The sequence below is a fragment of the Sapajus apella genome, unplaced genomic scaffold (genome assembly GCF_009761245.1).
Source record: "Sapajus apella isolate SASKATOON/1434 unplaced genomic scaffold, GSC_monkey_1.0 scaffold40, whole genome shotgun sequence".
NCBI classification, from domain to species: Eukaryota; Metazoa; Chordata; class Mammalia; order Primates; family Cebidae; genus Sapajus; species Sapajus apella.
In genome coordinates, this window is record NW_022436980.1 from 18,787,460 (window position 1) to 18,813,284 (window position 25,825).

At 40.9% G+C, this 25,825-nt stretch overlaps 1 protein-coding gene across 4 annotated transcripts; it reads right to left on the bottom strand.

Annotated features, from left to right (window-relative positions):
- Positions 1–3,767: 3,767 nt before the first annotated feature.
- PCNP (PEST proteolytic signal containing nuclear protein) lies at positions 3,768–25,517 on the bottom strand. Of its 4 annotated transcripts, none has more exons than XR_004275493.1 (5): positions 25,338–25,517; positions 20,112–20,527; positions 13,414–13,488; positions 8,298–8,353; positions 3,768–5,596 (listed from the first exon to the last, which is right to left on the bottom strand). XR_004275493.1 is itself a non-coding variant. In XM_032299241.1 (5 exons), exons 1-5 carry the CDS (start codon positions 25,462–25,464, stop codon positions 5,470–5,472), a joined length of 600 nt encoding a protein of 199 aa, XP_032155132.1. In that variant the 5' UTR covers positions 25,465–25,517; the 3' UTR covers positions 3,768–5,469. The 4 variants fall into 4 exon arrangements, 3 of the variants coding, with proteins under 3 accessions (XP_032155132.1, XP_032155134.1, XP_032155133.1); XM_032299241.1 differs by having other exon boundaries at positions 20,112–20,326; XM_032299243.1 differs by lacking the exon at positions 25,338–25,517 and having other exon boundaries at positions 20,112–20,274; positions 20,350–20,420.
- Positions 25,518–25,825: the final 308 nt, after the last annotated feature.

Below are 25,825 nucleotides of genomic sequence, written 5' to 3' on the forward strand. Positions count from 1 at the left end.
CCCGACACGACACAAGCAAGTCATTCCATCGATCCCCTTACTTGTAGGGTTAGGAATTACTACTGCACTCGGCACAGGGATAGCAGGCCCTATCACTTCAATCATCACTTTCTGTAGCCTCTCTAATGATTTCTTTGCTAGCATTGCAGAATTAGTCACGATCCCTTCTTCAAGCTCAAGTAAATTCCCTAGCTGCATTTCTCTTCCAAACCCGCAGAGGTCTGGATTTACTGACTGCTGAAAAAGGAGGCCTTTGCCTATTCCTAAATGAAGAATTTGTTTTTGTTTTTGTTTTGAGAGAGAGTCTTGCTCTGTTGCCAGGTGCCAGGCTGGAGTGCAATGGCGTGATCTCAGCTCACTGCAACCTCCGTCTCCCAGAATTGCTGAAGCAATTCTCCTGCCTCAGCCTCCTGAGCAGCTGGGATTACAGGTGCGCCACCAGACCCAGCTAATTTTTGTATTTTTAGTAGAGATGGGGTTTCACCATGTTGGCCAGGATGATTTCGATCTCTTGACCTCGTGACCCACCCGCCTCAGCCTTCCAAAGTGCTGGGATTACAGGCGTGAGCCACCGCACCTGGCCTGAAGAATGTTGTTTTTATGTAAACCAGTCTGGCCTTTTAATCTATTGATGCCATCAGTAGATTAAAAGACAGAGCCCACAAGCTCACTAATCAGGCAAACGGTTATTCTGGAGCTGGCTGGACTGGCTGGACACTGGCTAGCAGGGTGTCATGGCTTCTTCCAATCCTTAGTCCTCTGATACCTTTCTCCTTCTCTTATTTGAACCCTGTGTTTTCTGATTAATCTCTCAATTCCTGCAAAATTATATGTAAGTGCTAACCGATCAGTCAATAAGACAAATGGTCCTTCTAACAACCCCACAATATCATCCCTTGCCCTGAGATCTCCCAGCAGTCTAAATTCTTTCCCATTGTTAGGTTTCCATGCCTTCCCCAATCCCGCTCAAAGCAGCCCTGAAAAACATTGCCCTATCACCCCTCTGTGCGGCCTTCCTAATATTCCACTGCCCTCCACTCTTCATTTCTTTTTCCTTTATATTACTAATATAAAAAGACAGGAATGTAAGGTCTTCTAGGCTAACTGGCTGCACCATAGGCCACACGCCAAGTCAGGCCCCATGGAGACCCCCGTGACCCGCACGAACACCACAGGTGGCCTCCTGGAACTAGAAAATCTGAAGTAACTGGAAGACCATGAAAAGAGGAAGAATGATCGATCCCTGCAGCGCCTCATTAACTTTGAAGCATTCTCCATTGTTCCTTATTCCCGCGTCAACTGATAAGGCCATTGGACTTTGCAACTCACCTTGGTCAACCTCGTGACTCCAGACCCTAAGACCCCCTCTCAGCTTGTAAAAACCGCCCTAAACTGTAACTTCTGTGACTTTCCACTGCCTACCCCAAACCTATAAAACCAACTCCTATCCCACTGCCCTCCGCTGACTCTCTCCAGACTCAGCCTTCCCGCATCTGGGTAAATAAACAGACATGTTGCTCACACAAAGCCTGTTTTGGGGGTCTCTTCCTTCAGAGCATGTTTTAACAGTGTTACGTGAATATTATATATTTTCCCACTTATTTTTGTTATTTTTAATTTGTCTTATGGTGTCTTATAGTCTTCATGTGTACATTTTTTAAGATTTATTTTTAGTTACAACTCATAATCGTGAGTTGCATTGTTGGAGGTCAGAAAATAAGGCTGGTTGTGGTGGCTCCAGCCTGTAATCCCAGCACTTTGGGAGGCCAGGACGGGTGGACCACCTGAGGTCAGGTATTCAATACCAGCCTGGCCAACATGGCGAAACCCTGTCTCTACTAAAAATAAAAATAATTAGCTGGGTGTGGTGGCGTAGGCTTGTAGTTCCAACTACTCAGGAGACTGAGGCAGGAGAATCACTTGAACCTGGGAGGCGGAGGTTGCAGTGAGCTGAAATCATGCCACTGCACTCCAGCTTGGATGACAGAGACTTCATTTTGAAAGAAAAGAAAAGAAATGAGAAAAGAAAGAAAAAAGACAAGGGAAAGAAAGAAAAAAAAAGAGAAAGAAAAAAAAAAGAAAAGAAAGAAAATAATGCGGTGCTTTTGGTGTGCTGAGTGCTTTGAACTAATGGAAAACCAAGATCGCTTTTACCTTCTCCAGCTCCCCTGTCCTTCCTCCTCTTCACTTCCCTAAGTCCAGGAAGGGGCTTTCTTTGAAGTTTCCTTATCTGACTAAGGGAAGTTCCTCCGGAAGAAATGCAACTGTCATGAGCAATCCCTTCATAGTATGTCAGGCAATCTTGATGTAAGAAAAAAAACTTGACAGCATCTCTAAAACAAAACCTAAAAAAACTTAGAAAAAACCTTGAAACTCATAGTCTTCATTTATTAGTCAAACTAGAAATGAATCTTAATTCTACGACGTAGTTCAACTTTTCCATTTACGAGGACCTGACCTGGTAAGCAGCAGCACTGTATATTCTAGCGAAGTGCGGGTGGCTCGTGCCTATAATCCCTGCACTTTGGGAGATCGAGGTGGGCAGATTGCTTGAGCCCAGGAGTTTTGAGAATAGCCTGAGCAACATGGTGAAAGCCTATCTCTACAAAAAAACACAAAATCAGCCAGGTGTGGTGGCACGCACCCGTAGTCCCAGCTGCTCAAGAGGCTGAGGCTAGAGGTTGCTTGAGCTGGGAGATGGAGGGTCCACTGAGCCGAGATTGCACCATTGTACTTCAGCCTGGGTGACAGAGCTACTGAGTCTCCAAAAGAAAAAAAACAAAAACATTAAAATATATTCTAAAAGGGAAATATCTGACAAACTCTTGTCAAGTAGAGAAAGCTAAAGGAAAAAGCTGCACCAACCGCGTGGGAGGGAATGGTTAGCAAAGAAGTGATACAAAATGAAAGAAAACCATTATGTTGTCTTAAAAATTCATGATAACCAAAGAAATGAAGTTTGGACATCTACGTGTTGACAACGCAGAGAATGCAAAGAAGGCAAACTGAGTTTAAAAATATCAATAAATTATCAAGTGGTGATATTTAAGCCCAGAGGAAGAGACAGAAGCATAGGGTAGAAAGAATCTTCAAGTATTTGAAGTAATTAAGATTACTTTTTCTTTATGGTCTTAAATCCTTAGGTAGGGTTAGTAGACAGAAGGCAAAGGTAAAAAAACAGCTTCCAGGCCAGATGCGGTGGCTCACGCCTGTAATTCCAGCACTTTGGGAGGCTGAGGTGGGTGGATCACCTGTGGTCAGGAGTTCAAGACTACCCTGAGCAATATGACGAAACCCCATCACTACTAAAAATACAAAAATTGGCCGGGTGTGGTGGCATGCGCCTGTAGTCCCAGCTACTCAGGAGGCTGACACATTGCTTAAACCCAGAAAGTGGAGGCTGCAGTGCCCCAAGATCGCACCACTGCACTCCAGCCTGCCCAACGGAGTGTGACTCTGTCTCAAAACAAAAACAAAAAAAACTTCTAATACTTAGCGATTGTCAAAGAAAGGCTTTGGCAAGATTTTCTAAAGCACAGGACAGACAATCCTTTGGCATTGGAGGAGGTTTACATCTTTTTCAGTCTGACATTCTCTAATGCTGTAGAGCTAGGTGCTGAGCTAGGGAGACGCTAGTAACTCAAAATTTTAAATCCCCCGTTACTTTGGTCAACAATATGAACAAGAGCAACACTCAACATTTGTCTCAACTTCAAGAACAAAAACCAGTAAGCAATTATTAAATGGAATAGAAAACAAACACATTATTGAGCTTGACAAATTTATTGGTATTTTAGTAAAGACATTCATCTCAGTCGTTTCTCTCTCCCAGCTTGACCTTAGGTTAATATTTCATTTGGGTCAAGAAAAGAATATGTAGGAGAGGTATGTTATTTTAACAAACAGGAAAATGGACAAAAACAGAGTCTGCCTACATTAAAGTAAGTTAAATTCATGTATCTTGATATAATTAAATCATGTCAGAACTAAGAGTTCTATATACATTTCCATTGTTTTACTTGGGGCTTATTCTAAACTTAAATGCTAGTGAACAAAGTGTTAGGAATATACACAGCCTTCTTTTCTGAAGTTATTACCAAGTGAAAGAGCTCGGCGAGCAGTTACCACCAATAAAACAGTCTGAAGCTGCCTCCAAATACAATATTGTAGGAGTTTTCAAAAAAATTTTTATACTGTATGTTTCTTTTGTCTGTGACTATGCTTTTAAAGATGTTTAACTGTCACATTAAAAAAAAGTTCATATACAATACAAAAATACAAAAACAAACACCCTACAATACACAAATCTAACAAAGTATATGTGGTGAGATTCCAAAAAATGTTTGAAGATGCATTTTCTTTCTTTCTATTTCAGTATCTAAAATGTGCTTTTTGAGAGGCCATTGGTCAATATGTATACATTTAAAATAAACAATATAACTTTACTAGTAAGAAAGCCGGTAGTTAAGTTCATTTCAAATTGGATGTCACAAGTCAGTAATTTAAATCCTTAGACAAAGTAACAGAAAGTGCATCTTCTTGTTTTCCATCTTCATACAATGTTAATTTTTTTTTTTTTTTTTTTTTTTGGTGTTGATACCCTTTAAAAAATAAAAACAGCCAAATACTTAAGCAATATGTACATTTAAGTTTTTGGTGGTGGTTTGTATTTTAAAAGAAACAGCTTCCTTATGATTTGCCTCAAGTTCTGGTGGAAATGCTTACAGGAACTAGCTAATAAACAAAAAACAAGAGAAGCACATTCAAAATACTGATTTACTTTGGTAGCAAATGGGTTTTTTTTTTGAAGACTATGAAGATAGACAAGACCCATTAAGGTGAAGTGGGCTAGTTCATTCAACAGTTTACATTAAAAAAAAATTCTTTTAAGAGCTAAGCGTCTGTATCCACTGACAGCAATGCAATACCTAGTTTATGATGACTTGAAACAAAACAAATGCCCATAAGGAAAAAAGCTGTATTTCAATTTGATCTAAATTTACTTTCAGTCAATAGTTCATTAACATTTTCCTCCCAATACAATACTCCCTCTCTCTATAAGGCTGTTCCTGGGAGCCAGACAAGTTTACGTAATAAGGGAGTTGAGGGTAACTGCTTGCAGTTTTAAATAGACAATAACTTTTTGCTTCCCTCTTAATGTGCTAATAGTTGTGTCTAAAAAAATATGCAATTCTTAAAAAGGTACCATTTCTGATTTCTTTATTATCTGTAGCCTTTGGAAACTAATCACATGAAACTACAAAATTAGCAAATGTCTTGAAATCCGTATATAAAACATAAATTACCTCTAATTTCAAACTCTCATTTATTAGTGTACCACTCAATCTTTTAAAAAAATGAAAAAGAAAAAAAAAGCGGCTCCAAAGATAGTCTTATACCATTCTTTAAAAAAGGAAACTGTTCCTTTTAACTTTACACCCACCCCACGCCCCAATTTCAAAACATCATTTAATTGTCTTGGTCATGGACATTTCCAAGATGAGATTTTATATTTCGCTCCCATAGCTTCTGGTTATCAGAAAACCCATGCTTTCCTTTATTGAAAGAGTTTGGTCCAGCTGATGTTGGTGTATCCCTGCGTTAAAAGACAGAAAATGTATTTAAAATGTTACATGAGGCCTTTCAGGTTATGATTTTCACTCATTTACATGCTTGTGTAGCACCTATTATAAATACAGACTGCACACGGGAAGCTCTACGGAGCTTTTTAAAAACACACTTCAGAGGCTGGGCATGGTGGCTCACGCCTGTAATCTTAGCACTCTGGGAGGCAGAGGCAGGTGGATCATCTGAGGTCAGGAGTTTGAAACCAGCCCGGCCAACATAGCGAAACCCCATCTCTACTAAAAATACAAAAATTAGCTGGGCATGGGTGACATGTGTCTGTAGTCCAGCTACTTGGGAGGCTGAGGCATGACAATTACTTGAACCTGGGAGGCAGACGTTGCAGTGAGCCCAGATTGTGCCACTGCACTCCAGCCTGAGTGACAGAGCAAGACTCCATCTCAAAACAAAACAAAACAAAAACAAAAAAAAAAAACTTCAGACACAGTTCTAGAATTTCAGCTCCAACAGGCCTAAATTGAGGGTGGGGATAAATCCGCGGTTTTAACACACATTTAAGGCAATTCTGATACCCAGCTAAGTGTGGCAACTACTACAGTTTTTAAAACTGTTGACTGCCAGCTGGAGCAAGGGGTAAGACCCTGTCTCTACAAAAAAAAAATTAAAAAATTAGCCAGGTGTGGTGGTGTGTGCCTGTGGTCCTAGCTGCTCAGAGGCTGAGGTGGGAGGGCTGCCCAAACCTAAGAGGTCAAGGCTGCAGTGAGCCATGATCACACCTCTGCACTCCAGCCTGAGCGACAGAACTAGGCCCTGTCTCAAAAAAAAAAAAAAGAAAACAACAACAAACCTGTTGCCTGTAACCCATTAATAGCTTCATAGAATCAATGTGATAGCTGGCTGCCAGCATGAGTGAAAAAGAAAATAGAAGAAAAAAATGAAGCTATATTACACATGGAAAGGTTCAGTGTCTTTCGGGCGTGGTGGCTCACGCCTGTAATTCCAGCACTTTGGGAGGGCGAGGTGTGCGGATCACGAAATCATGAGTTTGAAATCACCAACATGGTGAAACCCCTGTCTCTATTAAAAATACAAAACTTAGCTGGGCATGGTGGAATGGTGGGCTGCACCTGTAATCCCAGCTACTCAGGAGGCTGAGGCAGGAGAATCGCTTGAACCCAGGAGGTGGAGGTTGCAGTGAGCCAAGACTTCGCCACTGCACTCCAGCCTGGGTGACAGAGCGAGACTCCATCTCAAAAAAAAAAAAAAAAAAAAAAAAAAAAAAGGTTCACTGTCATTTTATGAACTTCTGCTTCAATTATTTATGTTTAAATATGTTAATATATGTGCTGCATATTTAGGTGGGACATCAATGTCAGTTGTACTTCCTACTTTAGGCACAGCATGAAAGGCAGGCATGCAGGCAGCCACCGGGACTGTCTCCACTTGAATCACACACTGAAAGTCTGAAGACTTACGCATGTGTATAGATTTAGCACTTGGCATTATCATACTGGTAGTTAAAGTGGAAAAGGAAAAAGATTTAGCACTCAGTTCTTTGTGGGTTCATACATTTGGAAGCAGTGGGGACACAGTATGAGTTGATGTAGAGTTAAACTTTCTTGCTAGTCTCTAGGCTACCCACTAATGCACAAAGACAGGAAACTGAACATCATGTTAACCTAAAATTAATGTTATCTCCATGACAACGGCAACAATGGAAAAAATTTAAATAGTTTCATTTGTTTTATTTTGGTATTTGGCATCTAAGTCATTAAAGAAAAAAAGAAACGTAAGAAAAAGTGGTAGAAATGATATCATAAGTGAAGAGGCTGGGCATGGTGGCTCACACCTATACTCCCTGCACTTTGGGAGGCTGAGGCAGGACTGCTTGAGGCCAGAAGTTTGAGACCAGCCTGGGCAACATAGCAAGATCCTATCCCTACTTAAAAGTGTTTTAAAAAAGCAAAGTGACTGAAAGCCATTTGTTTTATACTGGGAAAATTTTGAAATCGGAAACATTTCTCATAGCTATTTCTTATTTGAAAAAACAGGCTGAGTGCGGTGGCTTACACCTGTAATCCCAGCACTTTGGGAGGCTGAGGTGGGCAGATCACTTGAACTCAGGAATTAAGAGATCAGCCTGAGTAACACAATGAAACCTCATCTCTACTAAAAATAAAAATAAAAAATCAGCGAGGTGTGGTGGCATACACCTGTGATCCCAGCTACTTGAGAGGCCAGGTGGGAAGATAGCTTGAGGTGGGAGATCGAGGCTGCAGTGAGCTGGGATTGTGCCACAGCAATCCAGCCTGGGCAACAGAATAAGACCCTGTCAAGAAGCAATCTTAAATTATTGATATGTCTTAAGATACTCATTTCTCTAACTGGGAGACTAAATAAAATCACCGATAGTTAACAGAATAATTACAGTTGTCTTTCTTCATGAGGCCTGATCCATGTCTTACTCATCTTCAAAATCCTAATTAATCATCTAGTACACAGAAAATGTTTTTAAAAACTGTTCTGCCCAAATGCACAAGAAAAGCCTGCACACCCCTTTAAGTTAATGCTTGACAAAAAAAGAAAAAATAAAATAAAAAAATATAAACAAAAAAAAGAAAAGCCAGAACACTAAGAAATCATGTGCAAGTTATTCTTGTTCTTAATTCACCTTTGTAACTTTCTACAATATTTACGAAAAATTATAATACCTTCCAATATTCTTCATCCTCATCTTTGCTTCTGGAGGCATTTCTTCTGGTTCACTCTAAAGAAAAAAAGTAAGTAAACCAAGATAACTGCATACAAATTTATTAAATTCTTGATTGCTAAATTTTATATCTAAGTCTTTTAGCATTTTCACTACTGCAAATTTTCATACAAGGAGAAAATCAGTGAGTTATTTACCTTAACTACATTTAAAAAATAAATGCTTGCCTTCTAGGGTGCCGATTTTCCATAAAGAAAAAAAAACTGGTGAAAAACAAGCATTCTATAACTAAAACCATTTAGCTATAATATGCTACACATTGTGTTAAATGTTTTTATATGTCCTATCTCTCAAAAAATGCTAACATAATCGTATGAGGGAGGCATGATTATCATCATTCATATTTTGCAGGTGAGGTAACAAAGTTAACTTGCCCAAAGAAACAAAGCGAATAAATAGCAAAAGAGTTTGGTACCAAAACAAAGGTTCTTAACCACTTTTTTTTTTTTTTTTGAGACAGAGTTTCGCTCTTGTTACCCAGGCTGGAGCACAATGGCACGATCTCGGTGCAACCTCCGTCTCCTGGGTTCAAGCAATTCTCCTGCGTCAGCCTCCTGAGTAGCTGGGATTACAGGCACGTGCTGCCACGCCCAGCTAATTTTTTGTATCTTTAGTAGAGACTGGGTTTCACCATGTTGGCCATGTTGGCCTCAAACTCCTGACCGCAGGTGATACACCCGCCTCAGCCTCCCAAAGTGCTGGGATTTTATAGGCGTGAGCCACCGCGCCTGGCCAACCACTTTTAAAGTGCTACTCTTAAAAGTATCTATTACTATAAAGACATCTGAAAGCTCATTCCTGGCTGGGCACGGTGGCTCATATCGGTAATCCCAGCACTTTGGAAGGCTGAGGCGCGTGTATCACCTGCGGTCAGGAGTTTGAGGCCAACATGGCCAACATGGTGAAACCCAGTCTCTACTAAAGATACAAAAAATTAGCTGGGCGTGGCAGCATGTGCCTGTAATCCCAGCTACTCAGGAGGCTGACGCAGGAGAATCGCTTGAACCCAGGAGGCAAAGGTAGCAGTGAGCCAAGATCGTGCCACTGCACTCCAGCCTGAGCGACAAGAGCAAAACTCTGTCTCCAAAAAAAATAAAAACACAGAGAGAGAGAGAGAGAGAGAGAGAGAGAGAGAGAGAGAGCGCGCGCGCTCATTCCTTCTTTTTCTATACTTATAGCTGTTGAAAATTGTGGGAAAAGATCTTTTCAGATATAAGTTTTTATGTATAAATGCTGCTGCTTAGCTAAACACGGCTTTTTAAAAGGGTGCTGCTCCAGCTCAAAGGGGCTTCTACTGGTTACATCTGTGACAATTTGAGCATTTATAATAACCTACTGAATAAGATTCCGTGAGTATACACTTAAATAAAATTTAAGTGTAATAAGAAGAAGCTCTTCCTTACAGTAAGAGACAGTTAACAGATGTAGAAGGGATGATGGAATTAGAAAAATAATCATTGGGCAAACTTTATCATGATAATTCCGATGAGAATTATCAATGGATGTTAACACTAGTGAGTAAATGTCCTCGATCATATTATTTTTACATATTCTCCAAGCCTATCCCCACAAAATAAATTTTAATCACAAAAGGTAGAATAGTAATTTGGCAATGAAGAAATCTGGCCGGCACCACTTTAACCAAATGATCGAAGTTAACACTGTTAGTGATGGGGCATACTGACAGCATGTGCTCCCTGATATGATGCACTGATAACTTGGCATCGCTTCTGTGGTATTCGTGCCAAAAGTAAGAAACGTGAAACTAATCGTGAGAAAATGTCAGACAAATCCAAATTGAGAAGGTTTATATAAAATAACCAGCTTGTACTCTTCAAAAATGTTAATACCATGAAACATACAGACTCAGGAATTGTCCAAATTAAAGGAGACTAAAAATATGCAACAACTGAACAAATATTTAAACATTTCAAAATTAAGTAAGTGGATATCCTCTTTGTTCAGCATATTTCAAACTCAGATATATATCCAAGGTTACTTAATTATGTTCCCCACCTACCTCCCCAAAAAAAGAACTGGATAAAGATTTTAGATACATGTGTTTTTTAAATCAACCAGACAATTTACCCTTTATTACTATTATAGCAGGAAGAATGTTGCCTAAACCCAACAGAAATTAAAAGCAGGGAAGACAGTAGGGTATGATGCAAAGAACAAGAAACCAGAAGACCTAAAGGACAACATGTGTGTGCACTGGCACGTACTCATGCATACTTAATTTCTCTATTTCCTTTTTTTTAAGACAGAGTCTTGCTCTGTCACCCAGGCTGGAGTGCAGTGGTGGAATCTCAGTTCATTGCGAACACCACCTCCTGGGTTCAAGCGATTCTCATGTCTCAGCCTCCTGAGTAGTTGGGATTACATGCATGTGCCACCACACCCAGATAATTTTTTTGTATTTTCAGTAGATGGGGTTTCACCATGTTAGCCAGGATGATCTTGATCTCCTGACCTCGTGATCTGCCTGCCTCGGCCTCCCAAAGCGCTGGGATTACAGGTGTGAGTCACTGCACTTGGTATATCTCTCCGTTTTCAAAATATGAATAAATATATCACACAACTCACAGATACAAATTAAAGGTAAAATAATGTGAAAAGGGTCCGGGTGCAGTGGCTCACACCTGTAATCCTAGCACTTTGGGAGGCCAAGGTGGGTGGATCACCTGAGGTCCAGAGTTCAAGACCAGCCTGGCCATCATGGTGAAATCCCATCTTATTAAAAAAAAAAAAAAAAAAAAGTGAGAAGATATCCAAATTGTTAGGCATTCAAAGTAAGCCACAGCTGAAATGTTAAGTGCTTACAATTTCCAACCTCTGCACTTCTGTACATGTTCTCTGCACCCTGTATCGTTTTTCCCTTCTACAGTCTGTACATATCTGAATGGGTTGAATGAAATGGTACCTAACTTTCTAAGAATATTAGAGATGCAGCTGGGCACAGTGGTTCATGCCTGTAATCCCAGCACTTTGGGAAGCTGAGGCAGGAGGATCACAAGGAAGTTCGAAACCAGCCTGGCCAACATGGTTAAACCGTCTCTACTAAACCATCTCTACCAAAAATAAATACAAAAAATTAGCCAGGCATGGTGGCAGGTGCCTGTTAGTGCTTCTCGAACTTAATTCCAGTCTTCCAACTGCCAGACTAGTGGTCTTGCCATGCTGCTGCATCTAGTAGCTGGCTTATATTTCTTTTCTCAGTTTCCACAGTGTAATTTATTCAGGTACTTTAGATTTTTATCTTGTACCGTTTTACATTAAGTCTCTGCCCTACTAGACTGAGTTCCTAGGCAAACATTTCTGATTTATCTTTATAACATTATAGTGGCTAACATACAGAAAGCACTCAAATGGATAGAATGAGTGGAAGTCCAAGAGAGAATACACTAATGACTACAGTCATTTTTTGCTTATTGATTTGGGCTCCAATCATTCTGTATTTATCCTTGCTCAAAATTCCTCTACAAATCTCTCCAGTCCAGTCAAATGCAGCTACTCAGTATTTACTACTTGTGACTTGAAAATTGATGGCTTGGCTTACAAAAGTATTCCTTGGTTCACTAAAACCCTGCCTAATGTTTTTGTGCCTACCTCATATATATTCTTCCCAAATCACTCCGGTCCTCTGAATATATTAAGTCTTATCCACATAAGAACATATGGTCATGTGGTGGCTCAGACCTATAATCCCAGCATTTTGGGAGGCCAAGGCAGAGGATCACTTGAACCTAGGAGTTTGAGACCAGCCTGGGCAACATGGTGAAACCCTGTCTCTACAAAAAATACAAACATTAGCCGATCATGGTGGGGCAAGCCTGTGGTCCAGCTACATGGAAGGCTGAGGTGGGAGGATCACCTAAGCCTGAGAAGTCAAGCTGTGATTATGCTACCCCACTCCGGCCTGGACAACAAAGCAAGACCCTCTCTGAAGCAAAAAACAAACAAACAAAAAAACAAAAAACAAAAACAAAAATACTCCCTCTCTTGCTCTCTCTCTCTGACACACACACATTTTTAGGAAAAACTACTGATGTATCCTGAGATACTTAATTGCTACACAATGGGGTCCAGTCATGAGTGGGGGGTTAGGTTTTAATGTCAGAGTCTAACACAAAACCATCAGTGAGAATTACGCTTGAAACTTCTATAGGTCATTCATAAGAATGGGAAGATAGGGACATTGTGAGGGGCATGAGGAAATTGGGACTAAGAGACTCAGGCATCTCATGTTCATTCCGGACTTACATGCTTTTTGAGTAGAATTTCTGGCAGAATCACCTGCATTATTTAATTGTTATCCCTCCTAGGGATATGGGAAGTGAGCACAATACTTGACATTTTTTTTTTTTTTGAGACAGTCTCACTGTTACCCAGGCTGGAGTGCAATGGCATAATCTTGGTCCTTGGCTCACTGCAACCTCCGCCTCCTGGGTTCAATTAATTCTCCTACCTCAGCCTCCCAAGTAGCTGGGATTACAGGCACGTGCCACCATGGCTAGCTAACTTTTCTATTTTTTGTAGAGATGGGGTTTCACCATATTGGCCAGGCTCATCTCGAACTCCTGATCTCAAGTGATCCATCCACCTCAGCCCCCCAAAGTGCTAGAATTACAGGTGTGAGCCACTGCGTCCAGCCAACAGTTGGCTTTTTGAAGTTGAATGCAAGCATAATGTGTCATTACTGAAGACTCCAGATATAAAAATTAGGGCAACAGTGTTGAATTTTTCTTTTTTTGGATCCTACATACTTCCCAGCACAAATTATTTATAATAAGCAATTACTGATTTCATTCTTAAGCTTCTTGCCCCCAAGTCAATAATATGCTAAAATAATCCCCAAACCAAATAAAATGCAAAAACAGAACATCTAGCTTTTTTAGATGACACACACACACACACACACACACACACACACACACCCCTGTAAAGAAAATTCACGAATATTATTACTATAACCTATTATATGTCTCTAGTACCTTCCTTAAAGAACTGGTTAAAGTAAAAAAAAAAACAAAAAACAAAACTGGGCAACAACTTACATCTTCATCTTCATTAAAAGCTGCTGCTACTGAAAGTGTTTTAGGAGCAAGAGTTGGAACAGTTTCTTTAGGCTTCTGAAGAAGAAACATATTAAAAAGAATATCATGTAAGTAACATTTATGCAAATTTATTTAATGATATGAAATATTTATCTTGAAAGATTTAACTTCATATTTTCATAGAAATTTGTATGGTAACAAACCTAATACTTTGGACAAATCCATTCTCTCTTTTCAAAAATGTGGATTATCAGTGGGCATGTTTTACTTTACTAATTTGTGGTGTCCATTTGTTGCCCTCCTATAAAAGATTTTCTAAGGCCGGGCGCAGTGGCTTGCTCATGTAATCCCAGCACTTTGAGAGGCCGAGGTAGGCGAATCACCCGAGGACAGGAGTTAAAGACCAGACTGACCAACATGGTGACATGTTGTCTCTACTAAAAATACAAAAATTAGCTGGGCGTAGTGGCGTATGCCTGTAATCCCAGCTACCTGAGAGGCTGAGGCAGAAGAATCGCTTGAACCTGGGAAGCGGAGGTTGCGGTGAGCTGAGATCGCACCATTGTACTCCGGCTTGGGCAACAAGAGCGAAACTCCGCCTCAAAAATTTTTTTTCTAGTTAGGATCTATAATATCACTTACCTAAGGGGTACGTGGCATAGTCAAGAGAAAATTATTAGTAATACCTTCCTATAGTAACATTAAATACAATCTGCCTTGAAAACATAAAAGGCATCATGAATCATCTTTCTGTACTAGCTAACTTTCTGCCCTTAGGCCTATAAATATAACTAATCTAAACAATCTCTTCTCACCATCTAACCTGTGTTTTTTTGGTTTTTGAGACTAAGTCTTTCTTTGTCGCCCAGGCTGGAGTGCAGTGGCACAATCTTGGCTCATTGCAGCCTATGCCTCCTGAGTTCAAACAATTTTCATGCCTCAGTCCCCTGAGCAGCTACGATCAGCTGAGTAGCAGGTGTGTGCCACCATGCCCAGGAATTTTTTTTTGTTTATTTAGTAGAGATGAGGTTTTGCCATGTTGGCCAGGCTAGTCTTGAACTCCTGACCTCAAGTGATCTACTGGCCTCAGCCTCCCAAGGTGCTCCCTATTAAAAATTAAAAAAAATTAACCGGGTGTGGTGGCGAGCGCCTGTAATTCCAACTACTTGGGAGGCTGGGGCAGGAGCAGGGCTTGAACCTAGGGGGCAAAGGTTGCAGTGAGGTGAGACTGAGCCACTGCATTACAGCCTGGGTGACAGAGTAACACTCTATCTCAAAAATAAATAAATAAATAGGCTGGGAGTGGTGGCTCACACCTCTAATCACAGCACTTTGGGAGGCTAAGGCAGGAGGATCATCTGAGGTCAGGAGTTCGAGACCAGCCTGACCGACATGGTGAAACCCTATCTTTACTAAAAATACAAAATTAGCCAGGCATGGTGGTGCATGCTTGTAATCCCAGCTACTTCGAGGCTGAGGCAGGAGAATCGCTTGAACCCAGGAGACGGAGGTGGCAGTGAGCCAAGATCACACCATTGCACTCCATCCTGGGCAACGAGTGAAACTCTATCTCAAAAAAAATAAATAAAAATGAAACAAAACACCCCTTCCTTGGCTTCTGTAACAGTGCTTTTTAATGGGTATTCTCCTATTCTCCCACCTTTTGTTCTGTCTCCCTCTTTCCTGCTGCTCCCTATTTAGAAGATATAAATACCCAGGCGGGCACACTGGTTCACTCCTGCGATCTCAACTTTGAGAAGCTAAGCAGGAGGACTACTAGAGGCCAGGGGTTCCAGGCCAGCCTGGTCAACATAGCAAGTCCCCATCTCTAAAAAAAATTTTTTTTAAATTAGCAAACACTCAGAATTTTGTCATCAGTGACCTTTCCTTCTCTGGTCAATTTCATTCATTCCCGCAGTTTTAACTACCAAATCCTATGTCTACCCCGAAACAGGCTATCATCTGCCTACTGGGTAGTTCTACTTAAGAGCTCCCTTAAGTACTTTAGTTTCAGTGTTCGTTAAGTACTCAAACCAGAAAATCTTTTCCTCAACTTGTAAGGTCCTACTGATTAGACAGCTATTAAGTAAACTTAATTCTCCCTCTGCCTTTCTTTTTTTTTTTTTTTTTTTTGAGACGGAGTTTCGCTGTTGTTACTGAGACTGGAGCGCAATGGCACGATCTCGGCTCACCGCAACCTCCGCCTCCTGGGTTCAAGCAATTCTCCTGCCTCAGCCTCCTGAGTAGCTGGGACTACAGGCACGCAACACCATGCCCAGCTAATTTTTTTTAATTTTTTTTGTATTTTTAGTAGAGACGGGGTTTCACCTTGTTGACCAGCATGGTCTTGATCTCTTGACCAGCATGGTCTTGATCTCTTGACCTCGTGATCCACCCGCCTTGGCCTCCCAAAGTGCTGGGATTATAGGTGTGAGCCACCGCGGAGGCCTCCCTCTGCCTTTCAATCATGCTACCACACTAACAACCTAAGGTCCTTAGCATTATTTGTCTGGACTGCTATTAGAAATGCTCATAGGGTTGGGCGTGGTGGCTCACGCCTGTAATCCTAGCACTTTGGGAGGCCAAGGCGGGTAGATCACAAAGTCAAGAGATCGAGACCATCCTGGTCAACATGGTGAAACCCCGTCTCTACTAAAAATACAAAAATTAGCTGGGCATGGTAGCGCATGCCTGTAATCCCAGCTACTCAGGAGGTTGAAGCAGGAGAATTGCCTGAACCCAGGAGGCGGAGGTTGCGGTGAGCCAAGATCACGCCATTGCACTCCAGCCTGGGCAACAAGAGCAAAACTCCATCTCCAAAAAAAAGAAAGAAATGCTCATGCCTGTTATCCCAGCACTTTGGGAGGCTGAGGCAGCTGGATCACTTGAGGTCAGGAGTTTGAGATCAGCCTGGCCAACATGGAGAAAACACGTCTCTACTAAAAATACAAAAAAAATAAAAATAAAAATTAGCTGCATATGGTGGTACACGCTTGTAATCCCAGCTACTTGGGAGGCTGAGGCAGGAGAATTTGTTGAACACGGGAGGTGGAGGTTGTACTCTGGCCTGGGCGACAGAGTGAGAGGGAGGGAGAGAGGGAGGGAAGGAGGAAGGAAGGAAAAGATATTAACAAAAGAGGGAAGGAAGGGAAGGAAGGAGGGAGGGAGATTTTAAAAAGATAGCATCTCCTGATCTTTCTTTCTTTTTTGAGACAAGGTCTCACTGTCACCCAGGATACAGTACAGTGGTGCAATCTTATCTCACTGCAGCCTCGACCTCCTGGGATCCTCCCACCTCACCCTCTCAAGTAGGTGGCATTATAGCACATGCTGCCATGTCTGGCTAATTTTATTATTTTTGACACAGAGTCTTGCTCTGTCACCTTGGCCTCCCAAAGTGCTAGGATTATAGGCCTAAGCCACTGTGCCCAGCCTGGTTTATTTTTTGTAGAGAAGAGGACTCATTATGTTGCCCAGGTTGGTCTGACTCCTGAGCTCAAGCAATCCTGTCTCAGCCTCCCAAAGTGCTAGAATCATAGGCATGAGCCACTGCACCTAGCCTCCCCACTTTCTGCATTCTCTTCTCACCAAGCCCCTATATGGTACCACAGCGATGCTTCTAAGATGCAAATCTGTGTAAGTCTTGAGTCTTTCTAATGGTTCTATGGCTCCCTTACAGCTCAATAGTGAAACCAGATTATATTATGCAATGTAAGCCCTTAAAGGTCAGTCTCAAGGTCTAATTTTAGGGGCTATATATCCCTACATTTTCCCACCAAACACTGTCTAAATACTAATGATTTTCTCAATGTACCATATGGCTTCAATTTTTTTTTTTTTTTAGACAGGGTTTCACCATGCTGGTCAGGCTGTTCTCGAACTCCTGACCTCACGTAATCCACCTGCCTCGGCCTCCCAAAGTGCCGGGATTACAGGTGTGAGCCACCACTCCCGGCCAGCGTGAGCCACCATGCCCAGCCATGGCTTCACATCTTAAGTGCATTTGCATGAAATGCACTTTTGCTCCTGTCTACATTTAAGCCCAACTCAAAGATCACTTCATCAGTAAAATCTTCTATGACATGCTAAAACAAAATTAACCGTCCCTTCTTCTATACCACACATTTTTTATAAATGGTGTTTTCTTTTGAAGGAATAAAACATGTTCAGTTAGAGATTATGCATAGTAACTTTAGAAACACCCTAATTTTTAAAAGATGTCATGCATTTAATGTTGTGGATACAAATAAGCATTTGTTGGCTGATTAACTATCTTCATATAATATAATCAAACCAGCAATTTCAATTTTTTAAAAAATCCTACACCTCACTCTCCCAAGAAGACTGTGTTTACACTGTAGTTTATTTTATTTTTGAGGTGGAATCTTACTCTGTTGCCAGGTTGGAGTGCACTGGCACAATCTCGGCTCACTGCCACCTCCGCCTCCTGGGTTTAACAGATTGTCCTTCCTCAGCCTCCCAAGTAACTGTGACTACAGGCACATGCCACCAAGCCCAGCTAATTTTGTATTTTTAGTAAAGACAGGGTTTCTCCACGTTGGTCAGGCTGGTCTCAAACTACTGATCTCAGGTGATCTGCCCGCCTCAGCCTCCCAAAGTGCTGGGATTACCGGTGTGAGCCATCACACCCAGCCTTATAGTTTATTTTATAAAAGCGGATTTGTTTTCCAAAACTAAAAAGTTTTACTGAGTAGTTTTTTTTCAAATATAACCCTCCCACCCAAAATTATCAGAAATTACTAATCATTTCAATTATTTAGAAAGAGTAGACTGGAGCAACAGGAGTGAAACTCTTTAAAAAAAAAAAAAAAAATGGGGACGGACTCGGTGACTCATGCTTATAATTCCAGCACTTTGGGAGGTTGAGGCGGGCAGATCACCTGAAGTCAGGAGTTTGAGGCCAGCCTGGTTAACATGGTAAACCCTGTCACTACTAAAAATATAAAAATTAGCCAGACGTGGTGGCACATGCCTGTAATCCCAGCTACTCAGGAGGCTGAGGCAGGGGAATCGCTTGAATCCAGGAGGCGGAGGTTGCAGTGAGCCAAGATCATGCCACTGCACTCCAGCCTAGGTGACATAGTAAGACTCTGTCCCCAATAAATAAATAAATAAATAAATAAAAATAAATTTAAAGCCGGGCGCAGCGGCTCACGCCTGTAATCCCAGCACTTTGGGAGGCTGAGGCGGGCAGATCACCTTGAGGTCAGGAGTTCAAGACCAGCCTGACCAATATGGTGAAACCCCATCTTAAAAATAAATAAATAAATAAATTTAAAAAGAGCAGAAATTTAGATTTAGGGACTATGTCCATGCACAGTAAAATCTATTCTCAAGAGGACCATCTATACTACAAGTATAAATGAAAATAGATATTTAATATACTGCCTATCAAAAAACACCAAATATTTATGCAGTTAGGTCTATACAAGTTTTATAACTACATATTAAACAAAAAGAATCAGCTGAAATACAGAAATAGAGTAATGAAGTAATGATGTTATAATAATGTTTTTTGTTCAGACTAAATTTTCTAAAAAGTAGAAATTGAAAAAAATGGAAAACAGAGCAGAGTGTGGGTGGGGAGTCTAAGTAACAATAGCTTTTTTAAACGAGAATAGCCCAAATATACTGACTCTGTTCCAGACCGTATTTTTAAGATCTTTGAATAAATAACCAATGTAGAATAAAGCTATGCACATTAGACAACTGAGCATTAACTTTCACAGCACAGATATAAATAACCAACTCAAAGGCAATTTTAGGATTTTTCTCCTCACACAAGAATGTAACCATTTTCCAAAGCCAATAGGAACATACTATTTGAGTAACTTCTTTTTCCCTAATAAGAGATCTATTTGAAGATTATGAAATTTTCATATTATAGGTCAGAAACAAATATCTACAACTTATTATGCTTTAAATTAATATTGCAAATTCTTCCAGAAGTTCCATGGTTAATAAGCATCAGTTCAAGGCTTCCACCTTAAAACAAGGGATCAAATATTGACCTGTAAAGGATTACCAACATAAGATATACAGTATTTAATGCCCACTTGTGGTTCCAAAGTAAGATAATTAGGTAGATCTTATCAAGCAATACCTTACTAATATTAATCTTTTAAGATAAAAATAACTGACTTCTCAATATTATTTTTAATATTATAGGCTCTGAAGCATAAAAATAAACTTTGGAAAATCTTTCTCAAAATATTTTTTGGAGGACTTGCTCAACCCAGAAAAAAGATTTTTTTTTTAATAATATTTTTATTTTTTGTAGAGACAGATCTTGCCATGTTGCCCAGGCTGGTCTGAAACTCCTGGGCTCAACTGGTCCTCCCACTTCAGCCTCCCAGAGTTTTCATATTACAGGTGTGAGCCACTGTGCCCAGCCAACTTAGAACAATTCTAAGTTATCATTTTATAAATCATATATTCTCTATACTAGTTGTTCCTTCTAATATTCCAAATCTTTCTTTCTTAACAGCTTTACTGAGATAAAATTCATCTAGACCCTTCTTGAACAGGGTGCTAATCATCTAAGTTCACAGACCAAAGATTACTTCTCAAACAATGTGCCTTTTCACCCTTAATTTACCATAACCTAATAAATGCCAGGTTTCCAAAACAAATTCTTAAGACCCATTACAAACATCATATATGAAACAACAACTCACACTTGATCCAAGTTTGATGGATATGGCTGATGCTTTCTTTGTCGTCTGACTACCTATGGCAAATCCAAACTTGGAGATCTTTGTAGGCTTTGTTGGGAGGTCTGCAGCTTCTTCTTCAGCTGATCGCTTCTCAGCGCTGCGACTGGAACTTTCCCCTCCATTACTGGAAGAAACAGTCTTAGTTTTCACAGGTTTTTCTGCTTCTTCTTCAGGTCCTGGTGAAGTCGAAACAACTTACCAAGATGAGCTATTTTTACTGAGCAGATTGATGGGAGCAGCAACCTCAAAAAGCATCGTTATAAGGAAGATACCTCTGCAGTTGTCACCTACTGACCCAACAGTCTCTTCCACTGTTTGTTAGAGTATACAGCAGGAACTGAGATTGTGTGGCAGTAGAAGAGGCTCCCATGAATTAACTAGCATAAAATACAGAGCAATGTAAAATTATAAACAAAGAGTTCACAAAGAGTAAAGACCCTTCAACTAAACACCACAATTTGTACAATAATCTTGTTATTTGTGGGATTTTGCTTTCTAGAAATCAGATCTATCTAACATCTTTTACACTTAGTGGTTTGTGTACAAATAGTCACATTGTAAAATAATACATTTGGCTAATAAATTTTTAATACTCTTCAGTAATGTAGTAATAATCATACAAAGTACCTGGTTATGAACAGACTCATTTCTACCCAAATGACAGTGTTAATACAGCCTAGTTATTTTCCTGAGTGATGTCTTCCTCCTGTTCATCTCACACAATCTTAAGAGCTGAAAAGGAACTTCAAGGTCATTCCATCTTGAGAAATTTAATTCTACTCTGACAACTTGGTTATCACCTGTTTTAACCTACCCATAAGAGCTTTAAAAAAAAATATATCATACTCTGGTTTATGTTAGTCTTGTTCATGAAAGATGAGCTAATCATAATTTCAAACATACAACATATACATATGTAGGTTTGGAAGATAAAATGTCTTCCTATTTTGCTTCTGTTTGTATGATGTCAATGATGAAATGAGTTCACATTGTGACTTTCTTGGGTCTGTTATATTGGGGGATAAGACAGAAGACGACTGGCTGATCACTAAAAATTTTTTTTCTTTCTCCAGTTTGCCTGTTCTCCATATAGAATGTATTCTGCTACACTGGATCAAGAGTTTACTTATGGAGAAAAAGAAGATGCTCCAAGAGACGGCCTTGATAACAGTTAAGAAAGCAGGACACAAAGCTAGAATGGGGAGAAAAAAAGTAAAACACAAATAGACTGACAAGCAAAGGATTAAAAGATCAGAGGTGACAGATACAGATCTATACAGTTTTGGAGTGATGGGGTCTCCAGGTTAATAAGCACTTCAAACAAAACATTTGATTTTGTTTAGATGAAAAATTAAAAAAAAAACCTCTTTATTCCCTTTGGACAAGGAGTAAAAGTTTGACAGTATAGAGGAAATTAAGCAGGATTATATTTTGGGATTTCCCTAGGAGACAAAGATAGCACTGAAATGGTTGCTTGAGGTGCCATTCTCTTATTTACATATAATTACAAAAGCACCTGAAGAATTAAAGAATCAAGATTGCTATTCAACAGCTAAAAAATGGAACTCTACGAAGTGTAGAATTTCTTTTAAAAGTGAGTATGGGGCCGGGTGTGGTGGCCCGCGCCTGTAATCCAAGCACTTTGGAGGCCAAGGCAGGCGGATCACCTGAGGTTGGGAGTTCAAGACCAGCCTGACCAACATGGTGAAACTGTGTCTTAAAAAAATTAAAATAAATAAATAAATGAGTATGATGCAGTTTTTTCAGAGTCTCAGTTTATAACTAAAAGCATTTATGCTAATTTTATTCTGTATTCTATTTGTAGTTCTAATCAAGTATGACATTTCATAGTGAAGCCCAAGCAATAACTACTTTTCTGTGAGTGACATAGTTAAAATAAAAAACTCTTTGGCTCTACACATTGCAACACAGAGAAACATACAGGAAACCTGCTGGCTTTACATGTGGAAACAATCTATACACTAAAGAATGAGTAAATACAAGATCAGTTTTTCTAAAAATGAGAAAGTCACTTACCAACTTAGAACATAAAACACGGACTAAATAGCAAATTATTAGATTATTTATTAAGGAATATTTTAATAAAAGGAATTTTATCTAATTTGTACTGTGAGCAAATAAAACATATAATTAATATGAAATCAAATTACACTTGGTTCTAGCATTTTTTTTTTTTTTCACTGAGTAGCTGGAGAGGGGTGAGCCTTAGAGCACAAAGGTAACTTACTTTGAAAAAATTACCTAATAAGCTGTGCACAGTGGCTCACATCTGTAATCCCAGCACTTTGGAAGCCTAAGGCGGGTGGATCACCTGAGGTCAGGAGTTCGAGACCAGCCTGGGCAACATGGCCAAACCTCATCTCTACTAAAATACAAAAATTAAGCTGGGCATGGTGGCAGGCGCCTGTAATCCCAGCTACAAGGGAGACTGAAACAGGAGAATCGCTTGAACCCAGGAGGTGGAGGTTGCAGTGAGCTGAGATCATGCCACTACACTACAGCCTGGGCAACAGAGTGAGACTACATCTCAAAAAAAAAAAAAAAAAAAATTACCTAATAAGAAAGTTTAAGTCCATAAGAGTATTGTTCATAACCCATTTGCATTCTCGTTGCTTCCCTTTTTGAAAGAAGGGCACAGAGATACTTCTCTAGTATGTAGAGTGGTATGTAGTCTAAATGATGATGGATTCAGACCCTACTGGTATCTGGCATAATACATGTCAATTTAATTGATGCAGTTCTTGATATAAACAAAAAAGCCTGAGATGGCCATGATTATGTATGACTAGCTCGTCTCAATTTCTCCTTATTTCAAAGAGCTACAAAGATTTAACCAAAGAGAGGAGAAAAGAAACTACCAAAGTTTTACCCTATTCTTTAAAACAGTTAGTTCAAATAAGTAGCTTCTCTCATAGACATAAATTAATGCTGGCCGGGTACAGTGGTTCATGCCTGTAATCCCAGCACTTTGGGAGGCCGAGGTAGGCGGATTATGAGGTCAAGAAATCGAGACCATCCTGGCCAACATGGTGAAACCCCATTTCCACTAAAAATACAAAAGATAGCTGGGGATGATGGTGCACGCCTGTAGTCCCAGCTACTCGGGAGGCTGAGGCAAGAGAAACATTTGAACCAGGGGGCGAGGTTCCAGTGGGCCGAGATCAAGCCACTGCACTCCGGCCTGGCAACAGAGTGAGACTCTGTCTCAAAAAAACCCAAAACCTCCCCCCCAAAAAATTAAAAATTAATATTAACTATGGAAACTACTCATAAAAAATATACCTACGACTTAGTAGACTGCTAGACAGAAATTAAAATTCAGAACATTCTCTAGGTAAGCCCCAGGACAAACTTGACAGTTTTTCAAAAAAGTGACTGCCACAAAATTACCAATTTAGCAATATCCATGGTATGACATAAATTTCAACTATGATTCCTCTGCACAATTTCATTAAAAATATCTGACATTCAAAAATGGCTTAAATGTTAATAGCACTACTTTCCTGTAATGGTAAGGAGACAAATGGTAAGTTAAGGGAGGGATATTACTTACTCTAAGTGACCAAGAAAAAGACAATAATTTTTCTGATCCCAATTAGCAAAGTAATTTAATACTACTACTCTCCACATAGTAAAATGGAAACATCAATATTCATTCATACTATAGAACTAATATCCCTACAGCGGATTTATGCTGACACTCAAGGTACATTTTAACAGAACATTAAACACGTTTGCTACCCTCAGTCAAGACAGTTAACAAGATGGCCTTAAAATCAAAAGCTACGATTCTTTAGGCTTTTGCTCAAACTACTGCTAAATATTTTTTTGCTTTTCCGCAAACTGCTTCTAAATTTTTATGTAGTTTTACCCCACAATTTCCAAGACAATTTTTTAGGGAAAAAAAAAATCCCCTAGTGATAAAGTACTACATGGTTTAAATTCAAATTGTTCTCTCATAAGGTATTTTACCACTTAAAAAAAAAAAAAAAAAAGGCTTGGGGAGGGAAGAGAGGGAGATGGAGTTTCAGCTTAACTAACAGAACTGTACATGCTTTTTAAAAAGGAAATCCTGGGTCCAGTAACTAACATTACACTTAAATCTTTCCAATAATTTTTGTTCCCAAGGCAATTCACATGAAACATTCTATTAGGAGGTCTACTAGTGGCCTTCATATGGTATTAATCGTCTTTATTTTCTCATGTCAAATAATCTCAGGGATAATAATTGAGGTGGTCAGAATAGAGAATAATGTTTAAAATGTTCTGAAAACATTTTAAACAGCTCACACGTGCTAACTCACTTGTCTTGTTATGTGCAAAGAGCGAGCTGGAAAGATTACATGTTTCTTTCCCTCAACTCACAAGACCCGAATTTAGGGAGGGGAACGAACAAAATAAGGAGAGCTGTAACCTGAGTTTAACATCGTAACGAAATACAGGAAGGGTCAAGCTAGACTATTTAGCCACCTAAGTATCTGGCAAGCGGTCAGCTGGCAAAAGCCTAAGGGAGATACTTGAAAGAATGGCAACTTAAACCAGAGAGCAGGCAAGGGCATTCCTCCTCCCCTCCATCACCTCGGCCCATCCTGTCACAGGGTCAGTATGAAACTTGGAAGTAAAGGAAAGAGAGCAGGCCGGGGTTGTCCGCCTCCTCGGGGAAAAGAGAGGAGCAAGCGTAATTAACTCCTGCGTGTAACTGAGGCCGGCACCGTCAGAAACTCGGCCTGCGGCCAGTTCCCGCGGCCGGCACTCAGTGGCTCGCACTGTGTGTATGTTTTGTCTCATGAGCGTCTCCGGTGTGTGTGTTTTGTGTGATGTACGTCTCCGGTGTGGCGGCAGCGGCTCCTGCACCGCCGCTCCTGGTCCCACCCCAAGTTCGGTCTCCCTTTCTGGCGCCCATCTCCCTTCTCCTCGGAATCAGGGCCTCCGCTGGGGCCAGGAGGTGATGAACAGTGGCCAGCTCTCCCCCGGCAAGGAAGCCATGTGAGCCCGGAGCCCAGCGGGCCGCACCGGGCGTGCCCGGGGCAGGTCTGGGCCCAGCACCTGGCCGGGTGAGGTCCAGGTCCGCCCATTCTCGCCTCTACCCCACTCCCCCCACCCTGGGGAGCTCAAAGAAAGGCCCGGAGCATCCCACGCCGCCCCCAACGCTGGGGTTGTGTTCACCTCCGGCGGCTCCAGCTCGCTGCGACTTTTCGGGCTTCTCCTCTCCCGCCTTCCCGTCCGCCATTTTCCCCGCCGCGGCCTCCCCTGCCGCCACGCCAAGGACGTCACGACCCCGCCCAGAAACCATTGAGTTTTGGAGCCAGCCGGCGCGGTGGCAGCCTAGAGCGGTCCCGAAGACTGAAAAGACGCCCCCTTCGGAAACGGAAGCGGATGTGACATCATCGAGTAGCCTCCTCGGAAGGAAGAGCTGGGAAGGCTGGACCGTCTAACTGGAGTGCTGGCTAGGGATTTTACTACAGGGCAGTCAGGTGTTCGTGGTCCAGCGGCAGGTCCGGAGAAGTGAGGAGAAATGAAGCATCTCTCTGGAAACGCTGGGATCTTAGGAGGTTTCCGCATACCAGGTGTGCTTGCAGCTGAAGCTGAGAAGGTCTTCCGTTCTGGCCTTGCTGGATAACGAGTGCCCGCCTACTCTATGTAAACAGAAAGCC